This window comes from Xiphophorus hellerii, chromosome 8, assembly GCF_003331165.1.
Source record: "Xiphophorus hellerii strain 12219 chromosome 8, Xiphophorus_hellerii-4.1, whole genome shotgun sequence".
In the NCBI taxonomy this organism is placed as follows: Eukaryota; Metazoa; Chordata; class Actinopteri; order Cyprinodontiformes; family Poeciliidae; genus Xiphophorus; species Xiphophorus hellerii.
The window spans coordinates 19,133,997-19,158,651 of NC_045679.1; the positions used below are offsets into that span (position 1 = coordinate 19,133,997).

At 39.3% G+C, this 24,655-nt stretch overlaps 1 protein-coding gene across 2 annotated transcripts in view; it reads left to right on the forward strand.

The window, feature by feature from the left end:
• The first annotated feature begins 8,635 nt into the window (after positions 1–8,635).
• Positions 8,636–24,655, forward strand: part of arhgap24 (Rho GTPase activating protein 24) — a 68,468-nt gene continuing 52,448 nt past the window's right edge. The window contains exons 1-2 of one of the 2 annotated variants that reach the window (XM_032568971.1): positions 8,636–9,086; positions 23,852–24,070. In XM_032568971.1, coding sequence (XP_032424862.1) covers positions 23,867–24,070 — 204 coding nt within the window. In that variant the 5' untranslated portion in view covers positions 8,636–9,086; positions 23,852–23,866. Of the gene's footprint in view, positions 9,087–13,434; positions 13,559–23,851; positions 24,071–24,655 lie in introns of those variants that run through there. The other variant, XM_032568970.1, reaches the window with a different exon arrangement.

Sequence of the window (24,655 nt, forward strand, 5' to 3'; positions counted from 1 at the left end):
TCCCTGTGCCAAACTTTAGTTTTGAACTCAGACATAGTTGAACAAATGTCACGGGAAAATAATATGTCTGCAGAGGAACTCTAAAGATCTGCTTCACAGACAAATAAATAATAGAAGCTTTGGTGCTTAACAAGCTGTGCAAAAGATGGCAAAGAAGGGTACACCTTGAGGAAGAAGAGATTTTTTTTTTCAAATTCTCATGCCATGATACTGAAGCTGGGGATTTTTTTTTTTTTTTTTTTTTACACATTCTTGACTTTTAAATAGTGAGGTGGTCTTACATCCAAAAAGGTAGAAAATCAAATAAATCGGTGTTCCCAAGCAAGCAAAATGTCTCACTGATGTAAAAGTCTGTTAAAAGTGCTGAAATACAAAGACATTATGAAAGAAGTGTTATGAACTTTTACTTATTCTGGAAAAAGACAAATTTCTAACAAACCTATTTATTCATACAGCATGTTGCCAATATTATAAATTATTAAATAAAATATTTAACAAGCCTTTCATAGATTTAATACTGTAAACGTTGTCACTTTATAATATGTTGAGGCTTCTCCACTAATATAAAGTGCAGCATTGTTAAAGTAAAAAAGTAATTCCAATAAGTAATAACTGACAAATTTTCACAGTAATTCTCCCTTAGCTATAAATAACTCCTATTAACCTCACCTCTCACCCTTTCTGGTAGGAAAATGTTTTCCTGTATTCAGGCTGTTTATTTCCTGTGCTTCCTGACACCTGTGAAAATGGTCCTTCTTCCTGTTGTTGTTGTGTCTGCCTAGGAATTTAAAGCAAGTTTTTTTTTTTCCAAAGTGACACTGCAAGAGCTTGGAATTTATCAGTGATGTATGACCGCTATGGCTCAGTCGACTATTTGAGCGTTAGCTCTTTATATTGTTGTTGCCAAACTGAGAGCTGACATCTCAACATCAAGTGAGCAGATTGCTTCCAAGAGAAAGCGTTGACATATTAACATTCATGAGATGTGCAAAGTTATATGTAAATTCATGATAAAAAGAAAAATCATTCATTTGACATGACCCAATGTGAAAAGTTGAAATGCAATGTTCTAAAAAAATAGGAAGTAAAGACTTTTCCTATCTTTATGTTAATCATAAAAATTTGGTATTTGCTAACCTAATTTTAAGGAATTGTGTGCAAACTGATAATCTGAATTTTACATTTAAAAACATATAGTAATACCATTTTTAAAGGATTCAAGTGGAAAAAGGAACTGACAAACTAAGAGGAGGAGAGTTAAAAAGAATGATAAAATACATCGAAAATGTACACATTGAAACAGATTGTCATTTATTACAAATACACACCCTATATTGCTTTTTTTATTGTTTGTTTTATTGGGGAGTCAAAACAGGTCTTTAAGGTCATCAAGCACGTTTTGATATCAGTGAATTAAAATGGAATGAAGTTATTTAGACCAACCTGCCAGAATTTTAATTTAGGAATTTTCTTTGGTTGACCACAATGTTTGGAAAGTTGAGTTCAGTTTCACTAGTCACACCCATGTCTGATTGATTATTGACCAGCTATTGTTTAATACCTGTCGATGTGAAGAAGGCTAAACTCTCAAAAATGTCAAGCCCTGATCTGAAAAAACAAACAAAAAAACTCAAACGCAAAAGAAAATCAAAGCTATTGACATTTCACAGCCTGGGAAGGGTACAATGACATTTTCATGACTTTGGATCTTCAAGTACAGTGATAGCCAGGATTCACTGGGGAACAACGCTGAACCCTTCCAACCACAATAACTCCAGGAGAGCATCATCCAGGGGCCATAAAAAGACAAGAACATTTAAACCACTTCAAAACTCACAAACCTAATTATTCATTATTTATCAAAAAGAAAATACTAATATCTTGAGGTTAATCTTAGCTTCGGTGGCTGCTCTGTGTCTCAGCTTATAAAAATTACAGTAAATTTGATTAAAGTTGTCAAAAATAGAGGAGAGGAGTACTGCAGTAAATTCCAGAGGATTGAAATGATTAAAATATATTTAAAAAGCAACATTTGCCCCAGAGATTTCGAATAGCATGAAATCAGATGCTTAGCCGTACCGACAGATATGGTGGCCGTCTATATGCGGGCAGGAGCATTCTCATGTGCTCAGACTCAAGTGTTCCTCTAATTCCCTTGAGAACCAGCAGGTCAAAGTCCTGCAACCAAAACAAAGGAGCCTGGAAAAAACAGGAAAGCATTGGTGAGAAAACCTCTTTATCTGACTCCCTGAGCACGTCACTGCGGCCTCTGTAAAAACAAAGGTGCGTGAATGAAGTAGTAAATAACACCGATTTTACTAATAATAGATGCAAATAGATGTTCTGGTATTTACAGTGTGATCCTAGCCTCAACAGGTTGTTTACCAGAGCAGTGGAGTGACAGGATTGATTGGAAACAACACATACGCAGTGCAAACAAGGAAATTAAAGTATCGATTGATTACATTGATTAGAAACATCAAAACAGAGGCCAGTAAAGAGAAACAGGAAATGCATCATCTCACTGACTGGAATGATGGGAACTCATACAGATGAATACAATTTTTTGGCTCCCTCCTTTTTTCTCTTCAACTCTGTTTTTCATTTTTTGCTTGTGTTTCCCAGAAAATATTTAAGCCAGCAAAAAGATTCTGTAGCTTTGACCTTTGTGACTTTGCAGATTTCTGACCTAAAAGTGGCTTTTCCTTTGATTAGACAACACAAGGAGCAACATTTCTCAGTAAAAACATGGAGAATAGCTAGAAAGGCAAAGTGTACAGAATCTCTACCCAAGTCTGTGGTGTTTCACGTGTTTAGGCACAATTTTTCTTTGAGTTCAAGTTCTTGCATAACTACAATGCAACAAAGTGAGTAAGCTGCTACCAAGAATATTCCTGTATATAAGAGTTAGTTGTTGCTGACCAATTTACTTTTCATTTTGCAGTTTGAATGTAGCTGATTGTGGATAACTTCTAAGGTCATAAGAAAGATGAAGATTGGTAAGGCTTAGAAAATGTTACTTTTTTATTTACTCTTGCCTTCCACATGGTGGCATCGTTTGAAAGCTGGATAGGTTGCCATTTTGGAAGCCCATGCTCGTTTGTTCGGATGCTGAAAAATAAACAGAGCCTACAATTTTCCTAAAGGAAATCAATTTATAAATGAACATGCAGACCATAAATACACTTTGGGCACCGTAGGCTCAAACATGTTGCTGTTTTCGTCTTTAGAGTTTGAGACAAGAGCTTGGTCATTGCCTTTTGCACACAGGTGGTTTGGTTTCAAGAGGGTAGAATCAGCTATGTGGAAAAGGTTACCGTGAAATATGGAAATACAGTAAAACTGTTTCCCCTTCTTGTTGCATTCCACCAGATTTCCATCTTGCATTGCAGTTTCCAGACATCCTACTTTCCAGGCAAACACAGTGTGAGACATGCTTGAGAGATCAGCTGAGTTAATGGTTGCCACAAGATGACTACAGCGAGAACTTCCTCGGGATAAGCAGCCTTTTCTGTGAGGAGCATCAACATGTGGAACTTCCTACTTCCTGACTCCTGAATTACTTCCTGTCTGGTATCATTTTGGAGCTATGCTGAAAACATTGTCAAAAGTACCACCTATGCAGATATGGATGTTTGCAATCATCCTTTATTCAATTCGATGGTATTATGTTTTGTTTTTACTTGAAATTGCAGGGCTTTATGTTAGTTGAGTGTTCATAACTCACTATCTACTACCAAATTGTAATGCTTTTTAACATAAATAAACTGCTCACACATGTTTATTTGGATTATTAGAGAGGTGTTGTCTTATGTCAAATCATTGATGGAGTCACATTTTGATCAGATGTCAAAATGTGATCAGAAAAATTGCCACTTTTAAACCTATTGTTCGCAAAAATTTGTAAAATATCTTCCTCATTGAAAGAGAGAATGGTTTCCTGGAAAAGCTAATGTTTCAAGCATACGTGTAGATAAAACCGTTACCTAATCTTAACAAAATTTTAAACTGCACAAATTAAAAGAAATCAAAAAAAATCTTTGTTTTAATTACTTGACTGCAAGAATTGCAACTACAAAACCCAGACAGAAACCTGCTAACCCTTTTTCATCTAGATTCTCATATACATTCTGAGACGACTGTAGTTTATTATGAGACATAAGAACCACTACTATGTAAAAATGTGTGCCAGGGACCGTTGCTGCAAAGACGAACATTTAAAAGCAAACTTCAAACGTCTTAATAAATAATTTTATAATTCACCAGGAGAGGGCGCTGTTACAGCATGCAAAAAGTCAGATGTGACCTTGAACAGAATGACAGCTTACCCTAACTCTGAGAGGATAATGGATCATTATTACATCCACATATAACCGCTCATAGATTAGTCATGTGCCATAATACGGGCATGTGTACATTTTATGCGTACAGAAATCCAAGCGGGTTGGATTTGTAAATTTAATGCAAAGAAATGGAGAGATGAGACTAAGCATTTCTTTCTTGTTACTGCAGAGCTATTTGAAATATCTGAAAAGACTCCATTATGGAAATGGATAAATGGAGTCAGTGAATGATTTACTTATTGCATTCAATAAGTACATTTACAAAAACTTTCTACAATATATATATTAATTAAAACTAGGACTGCTTTGTTAGAATGCTCTGCATTAATGTGTTTCTCATTTTGAATCATTGTCTACTCCACTGGCCAGCAAATGTTAAGATTGTTTTGAATGCAGTACAGCTGAGAGTCATGCAAGATTTTTTTAACAGCCTGAAATGTGTTTAGTTTCTGATTATGCTGAGCAGACTGCAAGCAGAAATCCCAAAGCAAGCGTCTTTGAAGGTGTGGTGACTTTAGGGATAAAATTAGGTTTAGTTTATGTCAGTGGTCTGCAGAAAATAGGGTGTTTTATAGTTGTTCTTTCTTTCTCTCTCTGTTCCTCTCTCCCTCTGTTTCTTTCTTTGATGATCCAAGAGAGAAGCTTATGTTGAGTAATTTTAAGCAGATACAGACTTTTTCAGCCTATTTTGACATCAAATCCAAGTTTAGTCCATTTGGATGCCATGTTATATATATGTGACATATTTTCAGTGTATTTTATTTTTCATTTTACGCATTCAAACATAAAATGAAATGTTTTACATTTGAAAGCCATATGTTTAGAAAGTAGAGCTTAGTGATACCCTCTAGTTTAGTGTAATAACAAAATTCCCAGCAGTGGTAAATATGTAACTTACTACTTTATTCTGTTCATTAATATCAACTTTGCAGCGTTTTGTTGCTATGTTGTATTTATACTGGGATGTCATCCTCTGCCCCTCCAAAAATAAAGAGTGGTGACTTGCAGAAGTCGAAGGTTGCTGAGTTCAGGTTCAGAGAAAGCGTTGTTGCGGTATGTATGAACTCTTGAGCCTTTATTTACAGTATGAGCATGCTCATTGTCCTTTGCTATTCTTGGGTGTGATGTTATTCCCACATCTATGCGCCCACTTTCAAAACAAATTAAGCAGAGCCTTTGCTGGAAAAGCAGGAAAGCATTAGAACAATTGTTGTGCTGCTCACTGCTATTAACAATAAACAGAAATAAATAACTAAATTGAGTGTTTTAACTTCCGTCACTGACAAAATATGATTACATCGATTTTGAAGAAGACATACATGTCTTAGTTTTTATGTGATAAACTTTTTTCCCCCCCAAACTGTAACAATGAATTAAAAACACAGCAGCCAATTTGGATATTGAACTTGGGTCATTTAGGGAACTATTAATTTCCCAAATCTATATTCTGATTTCTCTCAATTCTATTCTTTTCAACTTGGACCTCATGCTTCATTCGAACTCCAAATAATTTGAGTCCTCTAAACATGCTGTGTGGAAGGTACTTGCTCAGCTCCTGCTGTTCGGTGCACATTAAATGCCTTTAGGGAATGTTCCAGATGAGCATGAATTAAAACAATATATTAATTATTATTATATGTCTTAAATTCAAAAATGATTTCATTAAAATAACTTTGTTCCAACCCAACAGGAAAACCCTTTCGTCTGCTTGGGTCTCCAAATATTCCCGTCATCTTTCCAGAAGTCACCGCCTGTCCAAAACCTCTGACTGAAAGGCCATGAGAACCCCAGACTCATTGGGGGGAAAAATGCAATTCCCAGAGGCTCATTGTATGAAGATTCACTCATTCTGATCTTATTAGTTGTCCATCGGACGAATTCTTTCAGAATCCTCACGGGAGAAGTTGCAGCTCCAGTTTGTTTACAGACGGCCACTTCCTACGCCAATGAGGTCACAACGCTTCGTGTTCAACATTCTTTGTGCTGCAAATATAATAAAACGTGCTGAAGGACGACCGAGCACATATGGTTCAAAGCCCACTGTTGTTTATTCTCGACACTTAATTTGGAGTTAGTATGGTGGGCTTCTTATAACACCCAGCAGACACACCCTGTGGGATAAGCTTGAAACTGTGGAAGTAAATTCCTGATTAAAAATTGTGCAATGTTAGTATAATCCACTAACTTAAATTATCACACTCAAGAACCAGACAAGATATAATATATATATATAAAAACAACTGATTTCACAAAAGTGAAGAGAAAATTAATAACATGCTGAAAACGTAAAAGGTTAAAAATGCTATTTAATCATATAAAGACTTCCATCTATGCTCAGGTCCCATTGACTCATATCACAAAAGCTCAGGGCTTATATCTATACTGGCAACAGAGCTGGGGAGCCATCAAAATGTGAATGTGGAACATTTTTTGAGAATTGGAAAAAAAAAAAATCTTTGTGCAGCGGGTGATAGTTTGTTCTTGTTATTAGAAATCAGCACCAAGCTGCGAACAGATGCAATATACAGGTGACCTGTAGGGGCACTGTGGAGAAAATGATCTCAGACCAGGCTCATGTCTTTCAATGAGGATCCACCTGCTGATACTTTAACTGAAAAAACTCCTACTAACCTCCAACTACCAATATAAGCAATTGTGGTGATTATTAACAGCTTAGATACATTGAGAAAGTGGTGTTTTTGAAATTGCCATTCTAATCTTTTCTTCTTTTTTTGTAATAAAAAAGGAAATGCAGTTGCCTATACTAGTTTTTTTTTTACAGTTTGATGAGTGTAATTTTCCAAACTTGACTGATGTGACATCTTATCTGCAGAAACTAGAATCTGGATTGAATCCTCAGCATCCAAGGAATCATAGGATGCTGTTTCCTCCAGCGAATCAGCATCCCATGGATTCTTGTAATCTTGACAGATTGGAAATTAACACAGCTTGACTTTTACTCATCATTCTGACAGTGCTAACAGTTTGAGATCTGACAATATGACACTATATAAACGAGGTGTTTAACAGAAAGGCTGATCAATGATAGCTACTACCACCTAGTATCACACACGAATAAGGATTTGTGGCCAACTGTATGAGGTAATTTGTTTGTTTTTTTTGTTTTCCTATATATTATTTCCTAAATATTGGTCAGACCAAAAGTAGCTAAATGTTTATGCAAGACTCAAAGTGGCTCATCTCTAAGCAAAACTAAAGTTTAATGAAAATGATTTGAGGGTGAATTCATTTGTATTGGTCAACATGAAGAAAGAATCTGATGCAGGAAATATTACTGCAACATCTAAGTAATGGCAAAGCATGTGACTTCGAAATGGAAAATAACTCTAAGCATGCCACCAAAGCTGCTCTTTGTGATGAGCAGCCATCACAAAGAGCTGGTCTCAGTTCCATAGAAAATCTGTGAGCAGAGCACAGAAAGTGTGGTTGAGCCAAGAGGAATGGGCCAAACCTGCAGCAAATCACTGTAAGATAATTGTGCAGCAAATGTTAGACCCAAGTCAAAAAGTTTGAAAAGTTCTTCCTTCAAACAAAGGAATCTTATGTCAACTTTAAAAGATGAAGAAATTAAAGTCAGAAAAAATCTCAAAAGTATTCTCTCAAAATTCTGGAAATTTACAAATTTAAAAATTGTTATTGATCCTAATTTCAACTCTATATAATAATTTTTATTCTTTGTATGTAGAGGGAAATGCTACTCTTCTGTAGAAATGTTATCGAGAAGGAACCGTTGCATCACTATGGAGCGAGAAAACATTTAGGGTAGTCCCAAATAAACAAGACTGGATTTTCCGTGGTGTGTATACAGCTGGGTTTCCACCACAGCGAGGGCCGAGACTAAATAAATGTTTGTTGAGCTGCATTTACACAGCCATTAGTTCATGTCATCATTTTGACGACACCTTGGAACTGTGCTGACTCCCTCTGTCTCCCTCCACTCTCTGTGTTCGGGGTTAGTCACAGAGGATAAATGGAAAAGGCAATTTTTTTTATTCCTCTTTATGATTCATAGAGAAAGAAAATTCTCGGCTGTTGATTCAGATGTTTAAAATGAGTGGAAGACCGTTTGAAAGGTCAAAAGCTCCCTTTTCCGTCTGTTTATTGTGGAATACAAGAGAAAGTCAGATGCACTCAGAGCTGGTTTCCAACACAGCTCTCGTTCTAAGACTTTCTCAAACATACTCATGCACTCTTTTCCCCCTCCCGCTCCTCCTTCCTCCCCCCTCCTCTTCCTCCTCCTCCTCTCTGTAGCCAACTACACACAGCCTGAGCCTCACCAGGAAGAATGACTGGAGGAGTTGGGGCTGCATTTTGCAGTGCCTGGAGTGAGACTTGTGTGCGTGTTTTTGTGACAGTGCAGGTCTCTGGGTGGACTTCAGCTGTAAGGGTGCCCCCCTCCCCTTGTGTCTGTTTGACCGCGACAGTCGTCCTGAGCACAAGGTAGACTTTTCTCAGAATGCAGATGGCGTGAGCAGTCAGGGGAAAAGTTTCTAACAGCTCACGTCTGAGCCTCGGCTAATTCAGTCAGTCCGCTCTGCACAGTCTGACTCAGTCAGGGGAGAAACAGCAGCAGCCGGAGCAGCTGAGAGGGACTCCTACTTGAGCTTGTCTCAGACTTGGATTTCTGTTGTTGATCGATAACCTGTCAGTGGACTGGAGACTCAAGCCGTGCATCCCCAGTCAACAGAGCTGAAGGATTCAACAAAGCTGTCTGTGTAGAAGGTGGGTCTGGCTCTGTTTGGGTGGTGGTTTTGATCTCAATTTCTGTTCTTCGGAGGCGTAAATATCTTCAGTTCTCCAGCATCGTTCACATAAGACTTATCATATGAATGAGAGAATCCGAAAGGGAAATATGTAATATTCACCACCACGTAAAAAAAAAATCAGCTGTGACACATTTTGCAGCATTGCAGCATTTGAGAAAACTACTCACTACAATAACTTAGTTGACTAAAAAAGATGAGCTGTCTGATCAAGAGTTGACAGTTTAATCAAATGATCAATCACGTAATGGTAAAGCGACATATTATTACAGATTAAAATCAGTGACTGCAAAAAGGACAAAAGTTATTAAAATTCACAACACCTGTGGCTTCATTAGACCAGAGCTTTACAGCCTTCCAACAGATTTCCATATATTTCTGGTGTTTTACATGAAGGCTGCAAGATCCTTATTAGATCCATCCAAAGCAGTGACCTCTGTCTGTCTTTTGGGTTAGCTGAATATGCCAAAACTCTATTACCTCTGGATTAATGTACCAGTCGTATACCAAGTGCCAGGATCTCACTGATTGCAAGTGCTGACAGACTGGACTAGACCAAACTAAGATGTGGAAAATTGTTGAATGATGTGAAGATAGACTGCACCGGACAGGTCAGAGATGTTGATAAAATGGCTTAAAGGATGGAAAATTCATCTCTGCAGCCTGTGTCTGCCAGCCGGCCTCGTGGGTTAATGGAAAAGGGAAGATGTGAAAGCAAACAGGGGACAGGCTGAGGTAAAAGGAGGGATGATGACCCTCCTGCACTAGGAATGTCTGCAGCAGACACAAGCTGTGCGGCTGGAAAGCCACAGGGATCAGGTTCCCTGTGTCAGCTGCTGGGCTCGACTGATCCCTGGTCTAACTTTATGATATCTGCTTATCAAGAGACAGAGGGGGAAGAGTAGAACTTGAACAACATGGGGGTAGAGATCACTTTGGCGATATGAAAAAAAAACATAAAGAAAACATTTTTGGAAACACTTGTTTGTGTTCTGTTAGGTGAATGCAGAGGACAAAACCCCCCCCAAAACTGAGCAACAAAGTTTCAAGAGAAGGAGCTGAAATATGACACACAGGTGCCAGAATTTCGGAGGTCACTTGATAATTGCGTTTCTCACCTGTGTTTCTTCCTAGAATGCCTTGCAAAAGGTATTTATAGAGCTTGTGCTGTTCTAGATTTTGTCACATCAAAAGCACAAACTTGAATGTATCTTATTGAGATTTTATGTAACACAAAGTAACACATAACTTTGAAGTGGGGGTAAAATGGCACGTGTTCTCAAAATGTTGTATAAAGAACAGTTTAAAAAATGTTTTTGTAAATCTGATACCTTTAAATCAAATGTCAATCAACAAATCAACAAGAAACCAACTAACTGATAGACTGAGTCCTCCTGTGTGTAATTTAATCTCACTAAAAATGAAGCTGTTATGTAGATTTATTTGTGGGAGAATATTAGTGAACAAACAGATTCACCAAGACCAAGAAGTGTAGCAGACAAGTCAGGGAGAAAGTTGTAGAGAAGATGAAAACAGATTTAGGTTATAGATTAGTGCTGATCAGTTCATCGTCTGCAAATTGGAAAGAGTATGCATTGCTAACCCGCCAAGACAAGAATTTCTACCTAAAAAGAAGTATGGGGAAAGAAGTGACTCTGGAGGAGCTAGAGAGAATCACAGCTCAGATGGAATTATCTGTTGGCAGGTGCCAGTGGGGTGGCATTAATTAAAAAAACATGCCACACTTTTCAGGTTTTCTTTATTTTCTGTTCCACAATGATCCTTTACAACGAGTTGTTCCATCACATAAAATTCCTATAAAATATTTTAACCTTTGTGGTTGGTGACAGAATGTGGTAAGGGTTAATGGTTATGAATTATTGGGCAAATCACCATGTTGTCCATGAATTGTTCGCTTTCCACTTATATAATTGCCTCTGACTACCTCTTTTCTCATAATTTGACGTGTATGTCATTAATTTGAGAAAAAGAGAAAGAGTTCAACTGTAATCGAATTTGCATTAGTTGGATTCTAACTGCATGTGTTTCATTTTTAAAATAAAAAAATTCACAATGAGGGATAGTTTTAAAAAAAAAAAAGCTAAACATTTTACTATATTATCAATATGAAATTGTTTCATTAAAGCTTGTTTTGCTCTCTTTGCGTCAGTGCACTGTAGGATCCTTTTTACCCTTTGGCCAAATATCTGATGTGTTTCATCATGTGAACCACTGCTGCCAGATCTCCAGGGGTGGCGGTGGACACATAAAGACTAAAACTGAAAGGGAAAAAAAATACCCTGAGTAATTAAGCAGCATGGACCAACAGCGGGGCGTGGAGTCACGCAGCTGAGAGAGAGACACATCCATAGTTTAGAGAAAAAAAAACTGAGTGCAGCAACAACACAGAAACCCAAACAGAGCTTAAAGGAAGAATGGCATACAGCATAAAGTTTGTTCACATAGTGAGGCACAGCAGAGACACTGGATGGCAAAGGAGGACAGGGGGAGAGGTGAACAATATTCATCAAAGTAAACTGAGACTTCTAACAGTGTAAGTCCCTGCAGTTTACTGGTTCCTTTGTTATTATCGCTGATAGATTGGAACCTGTGGCTAATGTGCAGTTCTGAGCTGAAGCAACAGTAAATATCACTCTAATTTGCATTTTTTACAGATTCTCAAAAGCCAAGTGAGGCAAAGATGCAGAGATACATCTCACAGCTTTAACATTCTTCTGCATTTACTCTGCAATTACTTTGTAAATGAACATCATTATTATTAGTCATGCTCCTAGCAGTCTGAGAGGACATATTATCCTATAAAACATCCCTTAATATAAGCTACTGGTTTTGTGTGTGCTGTAATTACTTTGCTTAGCGATGAAAGGACTACCATGGCTTTTGGCACAGTTCTTTGTTGTTGCAAAGTAAACCTAAGATGTGAAAGCGTGAGAAATGTTCAGTGCAAATGTACCTCTATGCTTTGAGAATATTTGCTCTGCTTCACCCACATCAGTATTTGACTTGCGCTAACTGTGTGTTGTGCAGTTCATAACACTTAAGACTTGCCACATTTTAACATGTTACAACCACAAATTTCAATTTGTTTCACTGTCTTTTATGGTAGACTGATTTCAGAATTAAAGAAAATAATTGTATATATATATATATATATATATATATATATATATATATATATTTCTTACAAATATACATGCAAAACAATCTGGATTTGTATGCAACCCTCCTTCAGTATAATAACAGGAGAAGGTCTGATGGGACGAGTTTTACACCTGCAGACTTTTCTAGAGACTCATATTATTTTTTCTAATTCTTCATTCCAAAATACATCCAGGTGAGTCAGGTCAGATATGAACATGGTAATTACTGTTAACATCATAAACTTGCTACAGATTTCCAATCAGATTTAGATCTGGACTTAATAATAAAACTTGAACATGCAATGATCCAAACCACTCACTAAACCAGTGAAGAAAAGTGCAATATCTGCATGATGCCGTCACAATGGTGTCTTCAAGGGTGCTGTCAGTGTTGATTTTTCTTCACATATACAATTTTGCATTGACTGTCTTAAAAAATAAACAATATCTATTGTTTTGTGGCAATATCTTAGAATCAGTTTAGTTTCTTACACACAAATAAATGCAATACGATCTTACACAAAGCCTTTTTTGTTAGACATTCTTCATACGTCTTCCAGGATTCTCATTTCAACAGACAGCCACATCAGCAGTAATCTTCATTTAGCTGGAGTCGTCTGTCAGACACATGTAGAATGAGTCAGCCAGTCGAAGTCAAAGCGTAACCCTTGTCTCTCCACAGGCCTGCTGCTCAGTTACCAGACATGCATTGACACATGGCAGGGCAGAAAACGGGAAAGGGTGAGCCGGGGGTGTCAATGTATCACCATGGAGCTGGAGGAGGGACACATGTGGCGTAGACAAAATAGACAGTGACTCATCAGTGAGCTTACTGGGAACACTATTCTCTATTGAATTGATCCTTCTGTGTTTGTGATATTAAGCACCTCACTGCCTCTCATCTCTCCCCGTTTCTATCCATCCATCAGCTTTATCGACTCTCAGTAAGCTGTGTGGGTAGCAACTGTTCCTGAACGACACCCTCACCCCTAATGAAGTCCCCTCTCTCAAATCATGACCTCCTCGTAGCCTCCTCTTGTATTAAATAATACTGGACTTCAATTATGTAACCATTAGACGAATGTTTGCTTTCATGTGTAAAAACATTCTCATCTGAGGATGTTCTGAAAGCCCTTCCTCTTTCACGTCCTCCCCGATGACTAGCGCAGGAGCAACACAGCAAGAAACCTGCTGTCGTCTCACCTCTGTGTCTTTCATGGCAGGACTCTACCGGCAACCGACTGTGCTTGAAGTGCAGCAGCTTTGGCAGGCAAGGTTTATATTTGTCTTTGACACATGTGGGTCACAGGGGCCGTATTTTGTGCCAGCTCTAAAAGAGGAAGTTACTTGGGGATATTTAAAGCGCTGACAGGACTGACTGACAATGTATGAATTATGTTTCCACTTGTGTTTTTTTCATGTTTTCTCACTATTTTTGCTGGTTTATTCACTTTCCTGTGTAAAACAAGGGAAAATTTAACTATTACGTATAGGCAGGGTCTGTCATTAAGATGGTTCTGCCAAGTGAAACTTGCTAAGTAACTGAGTAGATTGGGTTTGCAATAGGACATTATTCAAAAAAAAATAAGGCAGTGTGCATTTGATTACTGAATGCATATGTAATGATAGTAGACATTAGTCAATACATTTTGATTATTGTATTTTACATTCGGTGTGGACTTATGGCTTATGTGTTTGGGCTTATGCAAAGTAGTAGCTTCTGAAATGAAGACAGTATAAGACAACCACATGCTGCTTAGTTTTAAGTTGCTAAACTGTTTAACATCAATTATTACAAACATTTTCAGACTATTAGTAAGTTTCATGTCTTGGACAACAGAGTAAAACTGATAATTCAGGTGTCAATCAAAAAAAGACAAAGATGTTAACATCCTGTAAAAATCTGCTTCTGTTTGCTGGTTAGCCAATTCAGCCAGTTCTTACGAATGCTTCTTCCTCTTTATGGCTGAAAGGGGATTGGTGGTCTGTTCCCTTCTTCTCTGTACTCAATGTCATTGAAAACAGGAAGTGAACAATGTTCCTCAGTCAGCTTTTAACCAGTATTACTGAAGCATAAGCACTCACATAAAGCTATGTAGGCGCTGCAAATAAACTGGTGCAATTTCAAAAGCAAATATAACAAAAATGCAATTTTAAACAATGCAAGTGGTGGAAAAAACTTTTAAAAGTATCTGTTTTTTCTGTTTGCAGATAAAAAAAAAAACAGTACAATACAGGATAATCTGAGCACAGCGGCACAAGCTGACAGAGCAGAAAACATTATGTATTTGGATATTTTGTTTTAAAAAAACACTACGAAACTGAAGAGCATAAAGACTGAGACTGGCCATCAGGTTCAGCATGCAAGCAGGATTTTAGGTTGGAGACAAAATAGGCCTGAAAATAGTATTTGTCAGATCTTTGTTATGAGTCTTCAGACGGCTCATATCAGGTGCAAAGGTTCACATCATCGTCAATTTCATCATTAGATGACATGAGGTTATGGTGGCATATACAGTGGTCCATATTTTCCAAATTGTTGTTGTAAAGGTCATTCTTTAGGCATTGGACAGGTGTGTTTATGGTGGGTGGTGGTGATGAAGGATTTCAGGTCAAACCAAGCTTCTTATGCATGTGTATTTTTTCCAAATGCATCCAGAATGAATTGTAGGTTTTCTTTTGAAATTGATACAAGGGCAACGTCATCAACTTCCTGAATGAGTATAGCCACAACAGCACAAGAGCAGAAGTATTGAAAGGTTGCTAGTTAAAATCAGTCATCAGTCATTAAGTTTTACTGCTTCAGTCTATGACGCTGCATAACCACCAATTCATTTTGTCCTCAGATGTGCAATGTTTTGCTGTTGTAACCGGCCACTTCCTGTGGTCTCAGAAATTTCCAACTTTGGCCAAACGATTGGAAAACTGTCTTTATAGTCTTAAAAAAAAGCTTGCACAAGTTTAATTTCCCAAAGGATGGGCTGCTCTCTGCAGAGGCCTCAATCTACATTCTCTCAGAGTCACACAATTCATATAAAGATGTGTCAAACAGCAGGCTTTTGTGTGCTTCAGGCCACAGGACTTTCCCATATAGAGAACAAACAGTCCGTGTAAGCCCTCAAACATAGCAATCTCTACATGCTGCCTTTTTGCATGATCCTGTTGAATTATTACTGAAAGATCTAATTTCTATGATCCACAATGCAGCTAACATCTGGTGCATATGACAATTGTAAATGTAGTACTTGGTTGTAGTAATGGTTGCTATTGCTTTCATTAAACAGCATTTGATTCATCACGGATCGTTTTATAATCATCAACTGTAGAAGTCAAATATAGGATCATGTATTATTACTTCAAAGAGCAGCTGTCATAATTACATAAGTTATTAAATCTCTGTATTTATGATTTCACAGACAGACGGTTATTTTTAAATCAGCATGCAGCAGACATCCCTGAGTCTGACACTGACCGTCTGCTCATGGGTTGCTAGTCGACACAGATAGACATAGACATGGTCTTAATCCTTCTGAGCACAAATAGAAACAAAATGACGACGACTCAAAAGACATGTTGCTCTCAAAGAAAATACTCTCCATTCTCCTCTCTTGTACTTGAGGATTTTGAATACGTCTGGTTTAATGTGACTGTAGCCACAAACTAGCATGCACCCTGCAAAGAAATTACATGCCACAACTCCTCAGAGGTCTGATTTGCAGCTAAATTTGTGCTGTCCTCCCGGACGCACAGTGTTTATGGATGCATTGGTCTCTGCTGTATACTGAGCTGTTGTTGTTTACAGAGAAGGTCAGAGTGGCTCTTCCCACAGACTTCTCGGAATGGTGAAAGTTCGGAGGCATGCTGTGAGAACATCCTGGAGCATGCTTTGACTCAAGATGTCAATGGATGCTGTTTCAAAGCTGCAACAGGAAAACAAAAATGGTCAAAGATGCTATCCAGTGGTGCAAAAGCAAACCTGGAACTCCAATGCAAAATTTTGTAAAATGCAAAGTTCTTAATTAAAAACGTTTGCTGATTGTGTTTTGCTGGCGTTTGGGCCAATGATATCCAAAGGGACTGAAGAATCAATGACATGCTTTGATTTGTCAGCTTATCAGTGATAAGTTGATATTGATAAACACTATACCAGATGACCAAACTTCGACTTAGATTGAAGTATTTGAGCTGATGTATTTAAGCCAAAGTTTAATTTGGATAATCTTCTCCCATCCTCACAAACTCTGAATAGCACAGCTGAAGCAAAACGGTAATGATAACAGTAAGTTGGTTTAGATATTTTGCACAAAGTTATTTATGTCCCTGTTATAATTATTTTCATCTGATTGGCATGCATCACCTTTAATAGTTATGGGATTTACCAGCAGAGTTGCACTGTCTGCTGTCTGAACTGTACTCTAGCTTTAGAGTTCCCAAATCCTTTGGCTTCTGATCCAATAAATAACAGTGGAGAAGACAATCTCGACTTGTTGAATTGCAGCCCAAGTGGAGTCCCAACCCCAACATTGGGAACCACTGGTTTAGTTTATTGAAGCTATATTGGAGCAATTTTTCTGTTTGAATGATGCCATTGTTTCTGTCTTTTACTTACCAAGGCCGACTGGAATTAGATGAAAATATAGACTGTGCAGTAGGTATGTGAGTGGCGATGATAACTGGTAGGATTTCGCTCATTAAATGTCTGCCTGTCAATTTTTGTTTTTTAAGTTGCACATGTTCTGCAGAAAAATTTTTTTGGTACTTGCAAATCCTCTTTATGGAAAGCAGTGAACAGCAGAAATGATTTTATAAGAAGCTGATTTGAAAATATTGCGGAAAATAAGTTTTCTGAAACCCCTGCAGTGTTCTCACATACGATTCAAAGGTTTTACTGCAGCTGTAAGAATACAAGTAAACAACTGATAGAGAAATTTGAAATTTGAATTTTAAAAAATGTATTTATAAAGACAATGCAGCAGAAGTAAAAATGCATATGGACATACTAAAAATATATCATACATGTGCAATATATTGTGTTTCCAAGATATGTGCATGTGGAAGGTTGTTTTTTACGAGGGTAGATTTGACCTTAACAAACTTAGAACACAATAACAAGACAAAGAGAAAACTGATTATTTGTTGCTCAGCATGTGACAAAATACAGTCATATTTAGTAGATGAAAATACTATTGAAAAAATGTAAATTAATTACACACAGACTGAAGTTGTAGAGATTAGTTTGATGTTTATGTTACAAAATAGCCCAGTGATGGATGGATGGATGGATGGATGGATGGATGGGTGGGTGGGTGGACGGACGGACGGACGGACGGACGGACGGACGGATGGACGGACGGATGGATGGATGGATGGATGGATGGATGGGAAAAAATCCCTCATTAATTGTTATTTAATCATAAGCTTTTGTGTTCAAAAATATCTCATATTTGCCTGGTGAAGATATTCTTTAGCTAGCTTTACTGCAAGACTTATTATAAACTATCTTGTTTCGCTGCTTATTTTGGAGACTGTGACTCAAGGGGGAAAATGCTGCCATAAATAGGCTGCACATACATCTATAGGCTGCACATACATCTACACACAGGTGTTTCACAGGGACGCAGCAGACGTCTCCAGCACGCTAGTTTCAATCTGCTGAGTGGACACAACAGTCAGGCCATTTTGGGTTTTTGCAGTTGTTTCATAAAAATGCTCAGAGCTACATCTGGCACCTTTAGGATGGTTCACAGGAACAAAGATTAGCTTCATATATATTAGAGTTTTGTAAATAGATCAGCCATTTTATCTTTTGAGTCTGTTAAATTGTAAACAAGACAAGATGATGTTTTTTTTTTTTAATTAATTGACTTAATTAATTAGTTACAAGCCCATGATTTGCACACCAACTGACTTTCCGTCCTCAATATATGTGTATGTGATTGTCCTGACCAAAATGCATACATTTCTTTCCACTGATTCCTTTTATGCTGTTATTTATACTCTCAATATGCCCACAAAAAATTTATGAGAATGTATTTCCTGTAGACAAAGCCTCAGTGTGATGTAAATTTGAACTTATATTGCTACTGTCAGCCACCTAAAAGTTATTTACACCAAGAGACACAGGAGTTATTTATGGTTTCAATTTATACTGCAACACAGATCAGTCCCAGCAGAGCTGTTACAAAGTCCTGTGCAGAAAACATGATGTTGTGGAGCTGGGACCATGCTACATGCTATAACTTTACCCACACATTGAAAATTAATACAAAATTGTTTGCCTGATTTCTGTTCAGGTATGTATCTGTTTGTCTGGCATTTATAAACCAGAATTGGAATAGTGGAAACAGATGAGTCCCATTGGTGCATGTTGGGTAATCTTATCAAATAAGGAATCATTTCTTCCACGAACTTATCCTACTTTTGAAAAAAGATTCCACCCTGCTTTGTACCCAACACATTTAAAGATTTCAAAAGAGAGGAATGGAAGGTAATCTGTAGATTAAAACTTCACAATGTTGTCTTGAAACAAATATTTCTTAGAGAAATTCAGAGGAGTGAACATACAGGAACATATGATTCCCTTTATCCTTCCTTATACAGGGAATTACAAAAGTATTCCCTCCCCTTGACCGCTTGAAGGTTTTCAACATTTTGTCACATTAAAACTACAAACCCACTGTGTGTTTTACTGGGATTTCATGTTACAGAAAAACATAAAGCTGTGGACATCCCTAATCATGCAACCAGATGCAATCCAATCCACCCAAATGCCTTCAGAAGTCAAGCAACTGGTGAAAAAAGTTCAACTGTATGAAATCTCACTTTGGTGTATTTTCAGCTATACAGTAAAGGACTTAGAGGTTTGAGGGAGATAATCACAAACCAATAAACAAAGCTAACACGTCATGGTTAATGTTGTGGATGAATTTAGAGCAGAGTAACGCTATAAATTGCTTTTCCTAAGATTTGTTCAGTGAAGAGTATAAAGAGTATAAAGCCTTTTCAAGATGGCGGCGCGCGTAGACGCAGCGGCTCTGTGCTCACCGACTCAAAGTTTGTCTTTTCCACTTTGCTCGGTTAAAAACACCTACAACCGACAAAATTTACTGGCCATTGGTCAAGCAATCGGGGAAAGTCTGTCACAGGAGCTTTTCCGTGTCCACAACAACATTCCGGTCGATATTGCACGGACACCGGGCTCTCCCTGGATTACAATCCCAGTATCTACGACAGGGCGACGGCGCAGAGATCGTAAACAAAAGAGGGGGTGTCGCAGCGGCGTGCTAGCGAGGCTCAGGAAACAGCCACACAAACCACCGCTACCAAGCATCTTTCTCTCCAACGTGAGGTCTCTCGCTAACAAACTGGACCAATGGAAGCTGTGGATTGCAACTGACAACCTCATCCGGGAATGCTGCGTTCTGTTGATCACGGAGACGTGGTTAAATCCAACCATACCGGACCCGGAGATCGAGCTAGCAGGCTACACAGCACACCGACAGGACCGATCAGCGAGCTCCGGTAAGAAAAGAGGAGGCGGACTATGCGTTTATGTAAATAACAGCTGGTGTACGAACTCCACAGTAGTTGTTAGCCACTGTTCTCCAGGCGTGGAGTTCATCACAATTAAATGCAGACCCCGATAACGCCATTCTACTCACTGCGGTTTACATAGCACCGGATGCTAACGCTAGCTCGGCCGTGGGACTCCTGCATGATACTATCAGCAACAACCAGAACAAGTACCCCGAGGCTGTTCACATCGTCTCTGGGGACTTTAATCATGCTGATCTGAAATCAGTCCTCCCCAAATTCCATCAACAGGTAAAGTGCACAACCAGGGGTGATAAAACTCTGGACAAGCTGTACACAAACATCAGACAAGCATACAGGGCTAAACCCTTAGCACACCTTGGCCAGTCTGATCACGTGTCCCTGCTACTGATCCCTGCTTACACCCCCCTGGGGAAACGTGTCCCCAGTACAACCCGGACTGTCACCATCTGGCCTGAGGATGCCTCCCACCAACTACAGGACTGCTTCCAGAGAACTGACTGGGAGGTTTTTGCACATCAGGACCCGGAGAACTACACCTCAGCAGTCTTGGACTACATCAGGTTCTGCACGGACAATGTCACCAGGAACAGACTCATGAGGATCTATCCGAATAGGAAACCCTGGATGACTAAGGAGGTCCAGGTCCCCAGACCTGCTTTCAGGCCTCTGAGAAGAGCCATCTGCCAAGCTAAGGCATCATACAGAGGGAAAATAGAGAAGCAGCTCAGGAGCAACAACACCAGGCAGGTGTGGCAGGGTGTTCAGCACATTACAAACTACAGATCCAGCAACCAGCCATGCACGGAGGGAACCACTTCCCTGGCAGAGGAGATGAATATCTTCTTTGCCCGCTTTGAGGCGACACCTACCACAGCTCCATCACAGCTGCCTGTCCACAGCAGCTCTGCTCTCACAGTAGAGGAGTGTGAGGTGAGGCAGGTGATGAGGAAGGTGAACCCAAGGAAGGCTGCGGGACCTGATGGTGTGTCGGGACGGGTGCTTAAAGACTGTGCAGACCAACTGGCTGGAATCTTCACAAAGATTTTTAACCAGTCCCTGTCTCAAGCCACTGTCCCTCCCTGCCTAAAGTCCTCTACCATTGTCCCCCTGCCGAAAAGAACCAACATCAACACCCTGAACGACTACTGTTCAGTGGCACTCACACCGATCATCAAGAAGTGCTTCGAGAGACTGGTGCGGAGTCACATCCTCGCTGGCCTGCCTGCTGAGCTGGACCCTCTCCAATTTGCCTATAAAGCAAAGAGGTCCACAGAGGACGCTGTATCCACAGCACTTCATGCTGCCCTGACCCACTTAGAGAAGCAGGGGAGCTACGTCAGAATGCTCTTCGTGGACTTCAGCTCAGCATTTAATACTATACTTCCCCAACGTCTGGTGTCCAAGTTAGCAAACCTTGGGCTCCCATCAGCCACCTGCAGTTGGATCCTGGACTTCCTAACAGGTCGCTCCCAGAGGGTCAGACTGGGCCCCCACACCTCCACTGCTCTGAACCTGAACACCGGATCGCCACAGGGTTGCTTGCTCAGCCCACTTCTCTACACCCTCTACACTCATGACTGTGTCTCCAACCACCTCAGCAACAAGATCATAAAGTTTGCAGATGACACGACTGTTGTTGGTCTCATCTCAGGCGGGAAGGGGGAGCTGGAGTACAGGGATGAGGTGAAGCGGCTGTCAGAGTGGTGCAAAGTCAATAACCTGCTCCTCAACACCTCCAAAACAAAGGAGCTGGTGATCGACTTCAGGAAGAACAAAACTGACATCCAGCCTCTCACCATCAGTGGGACCTGTGTGGAGAGGGTCCCAGTGTTCAGGTTTCTGGGCATGGAGTTGGAGGACAAGCTAACCTGGAGCACCAACACCAAGGAGCTGTTGAAGAAGGCACAGCAGAGACTGTACTTTCTGAGAATACTCAAGAAGAACTGTCTCCCCTCAGACCTGCTGCAGGCCTTCTATCACTGCTCCATAGAGAGTGTGCTCACGTACGGTCTGTGTGTCTGGTACGGCAGTAGCACATCCGCGGACAAGAAGGCGCTCCAGAGGGTTGTTAGGGCAGCAGAGAGAACCATAGGGTGCCCCCTCCCCACTATGGAACAGATTTACACTTCCAGGCTCCACAAGAAAGTTTTGGACATTTTAAATGACTCTTCACACCCTGGCCATGGTCTCTTCCAGCTGCTGCCATCAGGCAAGAGATACAGAGCAATAAAAACCAGGACAAATCGCCTAAAAAACTGTTTTTACCCGATGGCAATCATGGCACTAAATTCAAAGGCATAAGAACTTCTGCTCTTGACACCACTTTGTTAAAAATGTAATTCTGTTGCGACACCTCCAGGCGCTGCAACCATCTTCTGATGTCTATTTATTTCTCATTTTGTACTATTTATTTCTTTATCTTTGTATATTATGTATATACACATAACCTGCATCTTAACTCGAGTCGAGCAAATCTCAATCTCGTTGTAATCTGTTGATGACAATGACAATAAATCTTATCTTATCTTATCTTATCTTATCTTATCTTATCTATCTTAAAACAAATTCAAACCTACCAAGACATGACCAGCCATCTAAACTCATAGGCCTGTAGCCAAGAGGGCCTTGATAACTGGAGTAACTAGAGAGATCTGCAGCTCAGGTGGGGGAATCTATTTTCAGGACAATTGTCATTTATAGATGATGCTCACAGCTACTCTTTATTCTAACTGAGCTTGAGCAATTTTGGACAGGAGAAGCAAAGGTTTTAGGCTCTGGAAACATAGTCCTAAACTACAGCAAGAGGTAGTTCTGCAGAATACAAACACACTTTTCAGGTTTTTCTGTGTAAAAAAAATAGAGTTATAGACACACATTTTCCTTTCACCTCACAAATATAAGCTACTTATTGCTGATCTGTTCCATTGAATCCTAACAATACACTTTGGAATCTATGGCTGTAACATAACTGTAAAAAAGTTTTATGCTTTCGCAAGCCACTGTACAATGGGACTCTCCATGACCACAGAGAGTTATGATTGCACCACAGCAGACTTGTCGCACTTGCTCCACTTCTGCGGAGCGGCATCTGGTCCTCATCTGGACCTGGGGGCTGGTTGGACATCCCCCAAGCCAAGCACAATGAGCGCCACTGACAACATGGCAATGCTCAGAGCTGACAGCCGCAAACTCAGCACAAAGCTGAGGTATGTGTGTTGATATGGAAACAAGATGTGCAGAATGTTTTTTTTACTCAGTGCTGTATGTGAAGGGGACTGCCAATGTATCATAATTGCAGATGTGAAAAAGGTTAGCAGTAGGTTAATAGGTTAACTGCACCTAAATTATGCTAAGGTGAAAACAAGTACAAAAAGTCATCCCCAACGTGCTGCATCTTGTGCTTGCATTAAGAAATTGTATTTGTTTCTACTGACATTATTTCCAAGAGCTAAAATAATGTTCAAGGTTAGAGTGTTCCAGTAATCTTTGAGACTCTTTTGGTTGTTTGTTTCTTTCACTTTTACAACTTTTAATTGCTTTAATATAAATTTTTTATTCAGTAACCAGAGTCACTTGCAGGATTTACAAAATCCTTTCACAACGATAAGTACTCGTTTCACCTTTTGGACAAAAAAACCCCTGCCATAATGGTGATTTTGGTGAATATATCTGTTTGTACTGAAAAGTTAGTAGACAGGGTTTAAGACACTTGCAGAAAAATAGATAAGCCACAACAATGAAGCCTGACAGGTTCAGCAATTCATGGGAAGAAAAAACTGAAGGAGAGGCTTGGTCTGTGCACTTCTTATTTGCTTTCAGTTTTTCCTCCTCCCACAATTTCATTTCTGCCTTTGTGTCATCGTGTCTCTCAACCTACACTGGTTCAGCCTCCATAAAATGAAAACACACAATTAGACTTGCACAAAAGTTCATGTCATTAACAAGCAAAATTCAGAAGACAAAATCTTCAGTCTCTGCAAGTCAAATAACCTCTATTTGTTTTTAGATTGAAGCTGCTGCAATGGATGACCAGAGCGTGTCCCAAAACAGCAGTCCTCAGCGCTGCGGAGGTCAGTCCAGTTCTGAGGGTCAGAGGTCAAACGTGATCAGGTGCGGTTGGCTCAGGAAGCAAGGGGGTTTCGTGAAGACATGGCACAGTCGCTGGTTTGTTCTCAGAGGGGAGCTGCTCTACTACTACAAAGATGAGGAGGAGATCAAACCCCTGGTAAGACTCTGAATTTATGTCAGAGATGCTCATTGAAACTTTCTTATTTTGAGTTTTAAACAAGCAAATGAAAAAAAGAGAGAAAAAAAAACACAAATATAATCCATGTTATCCTGTTTCAGCTGTGCTTATTTTGGCAAACCCATCCATCCAATAGGAAATGATTCACGCTTTGTGAAATCAGTAACTAAATGTGAATACATAAAAAGGGTAAATGCTTAAAATTAATTTAAAAGCTTCACTATTCTAAGCTATCATTGATTAAACTGAAAACGAAACAGACTCTAACGTTTGTTGCACGTTAGAGTCTGCATTCTCCTAATGCCACAACATAAAAGGTGTCGGGTGAGCTCTAAGAACTAACACACACACACCCAAGTCTAAACTGGTGGTTCCAGATACACCGTAACATAATAACACACAGAAGGGCGTGCAGCTGGGAAAGCTGTTAGCATATTTTTGTGTAGTATTTTTTGTTTTTGCTTTAATCACACTACAAATGAGAAAAATTATATCCTTAAAGTAAACACTACATTTATTACTATCTTCGGTAAAATAATAAAAAAAGTAATAATATTCAGATAA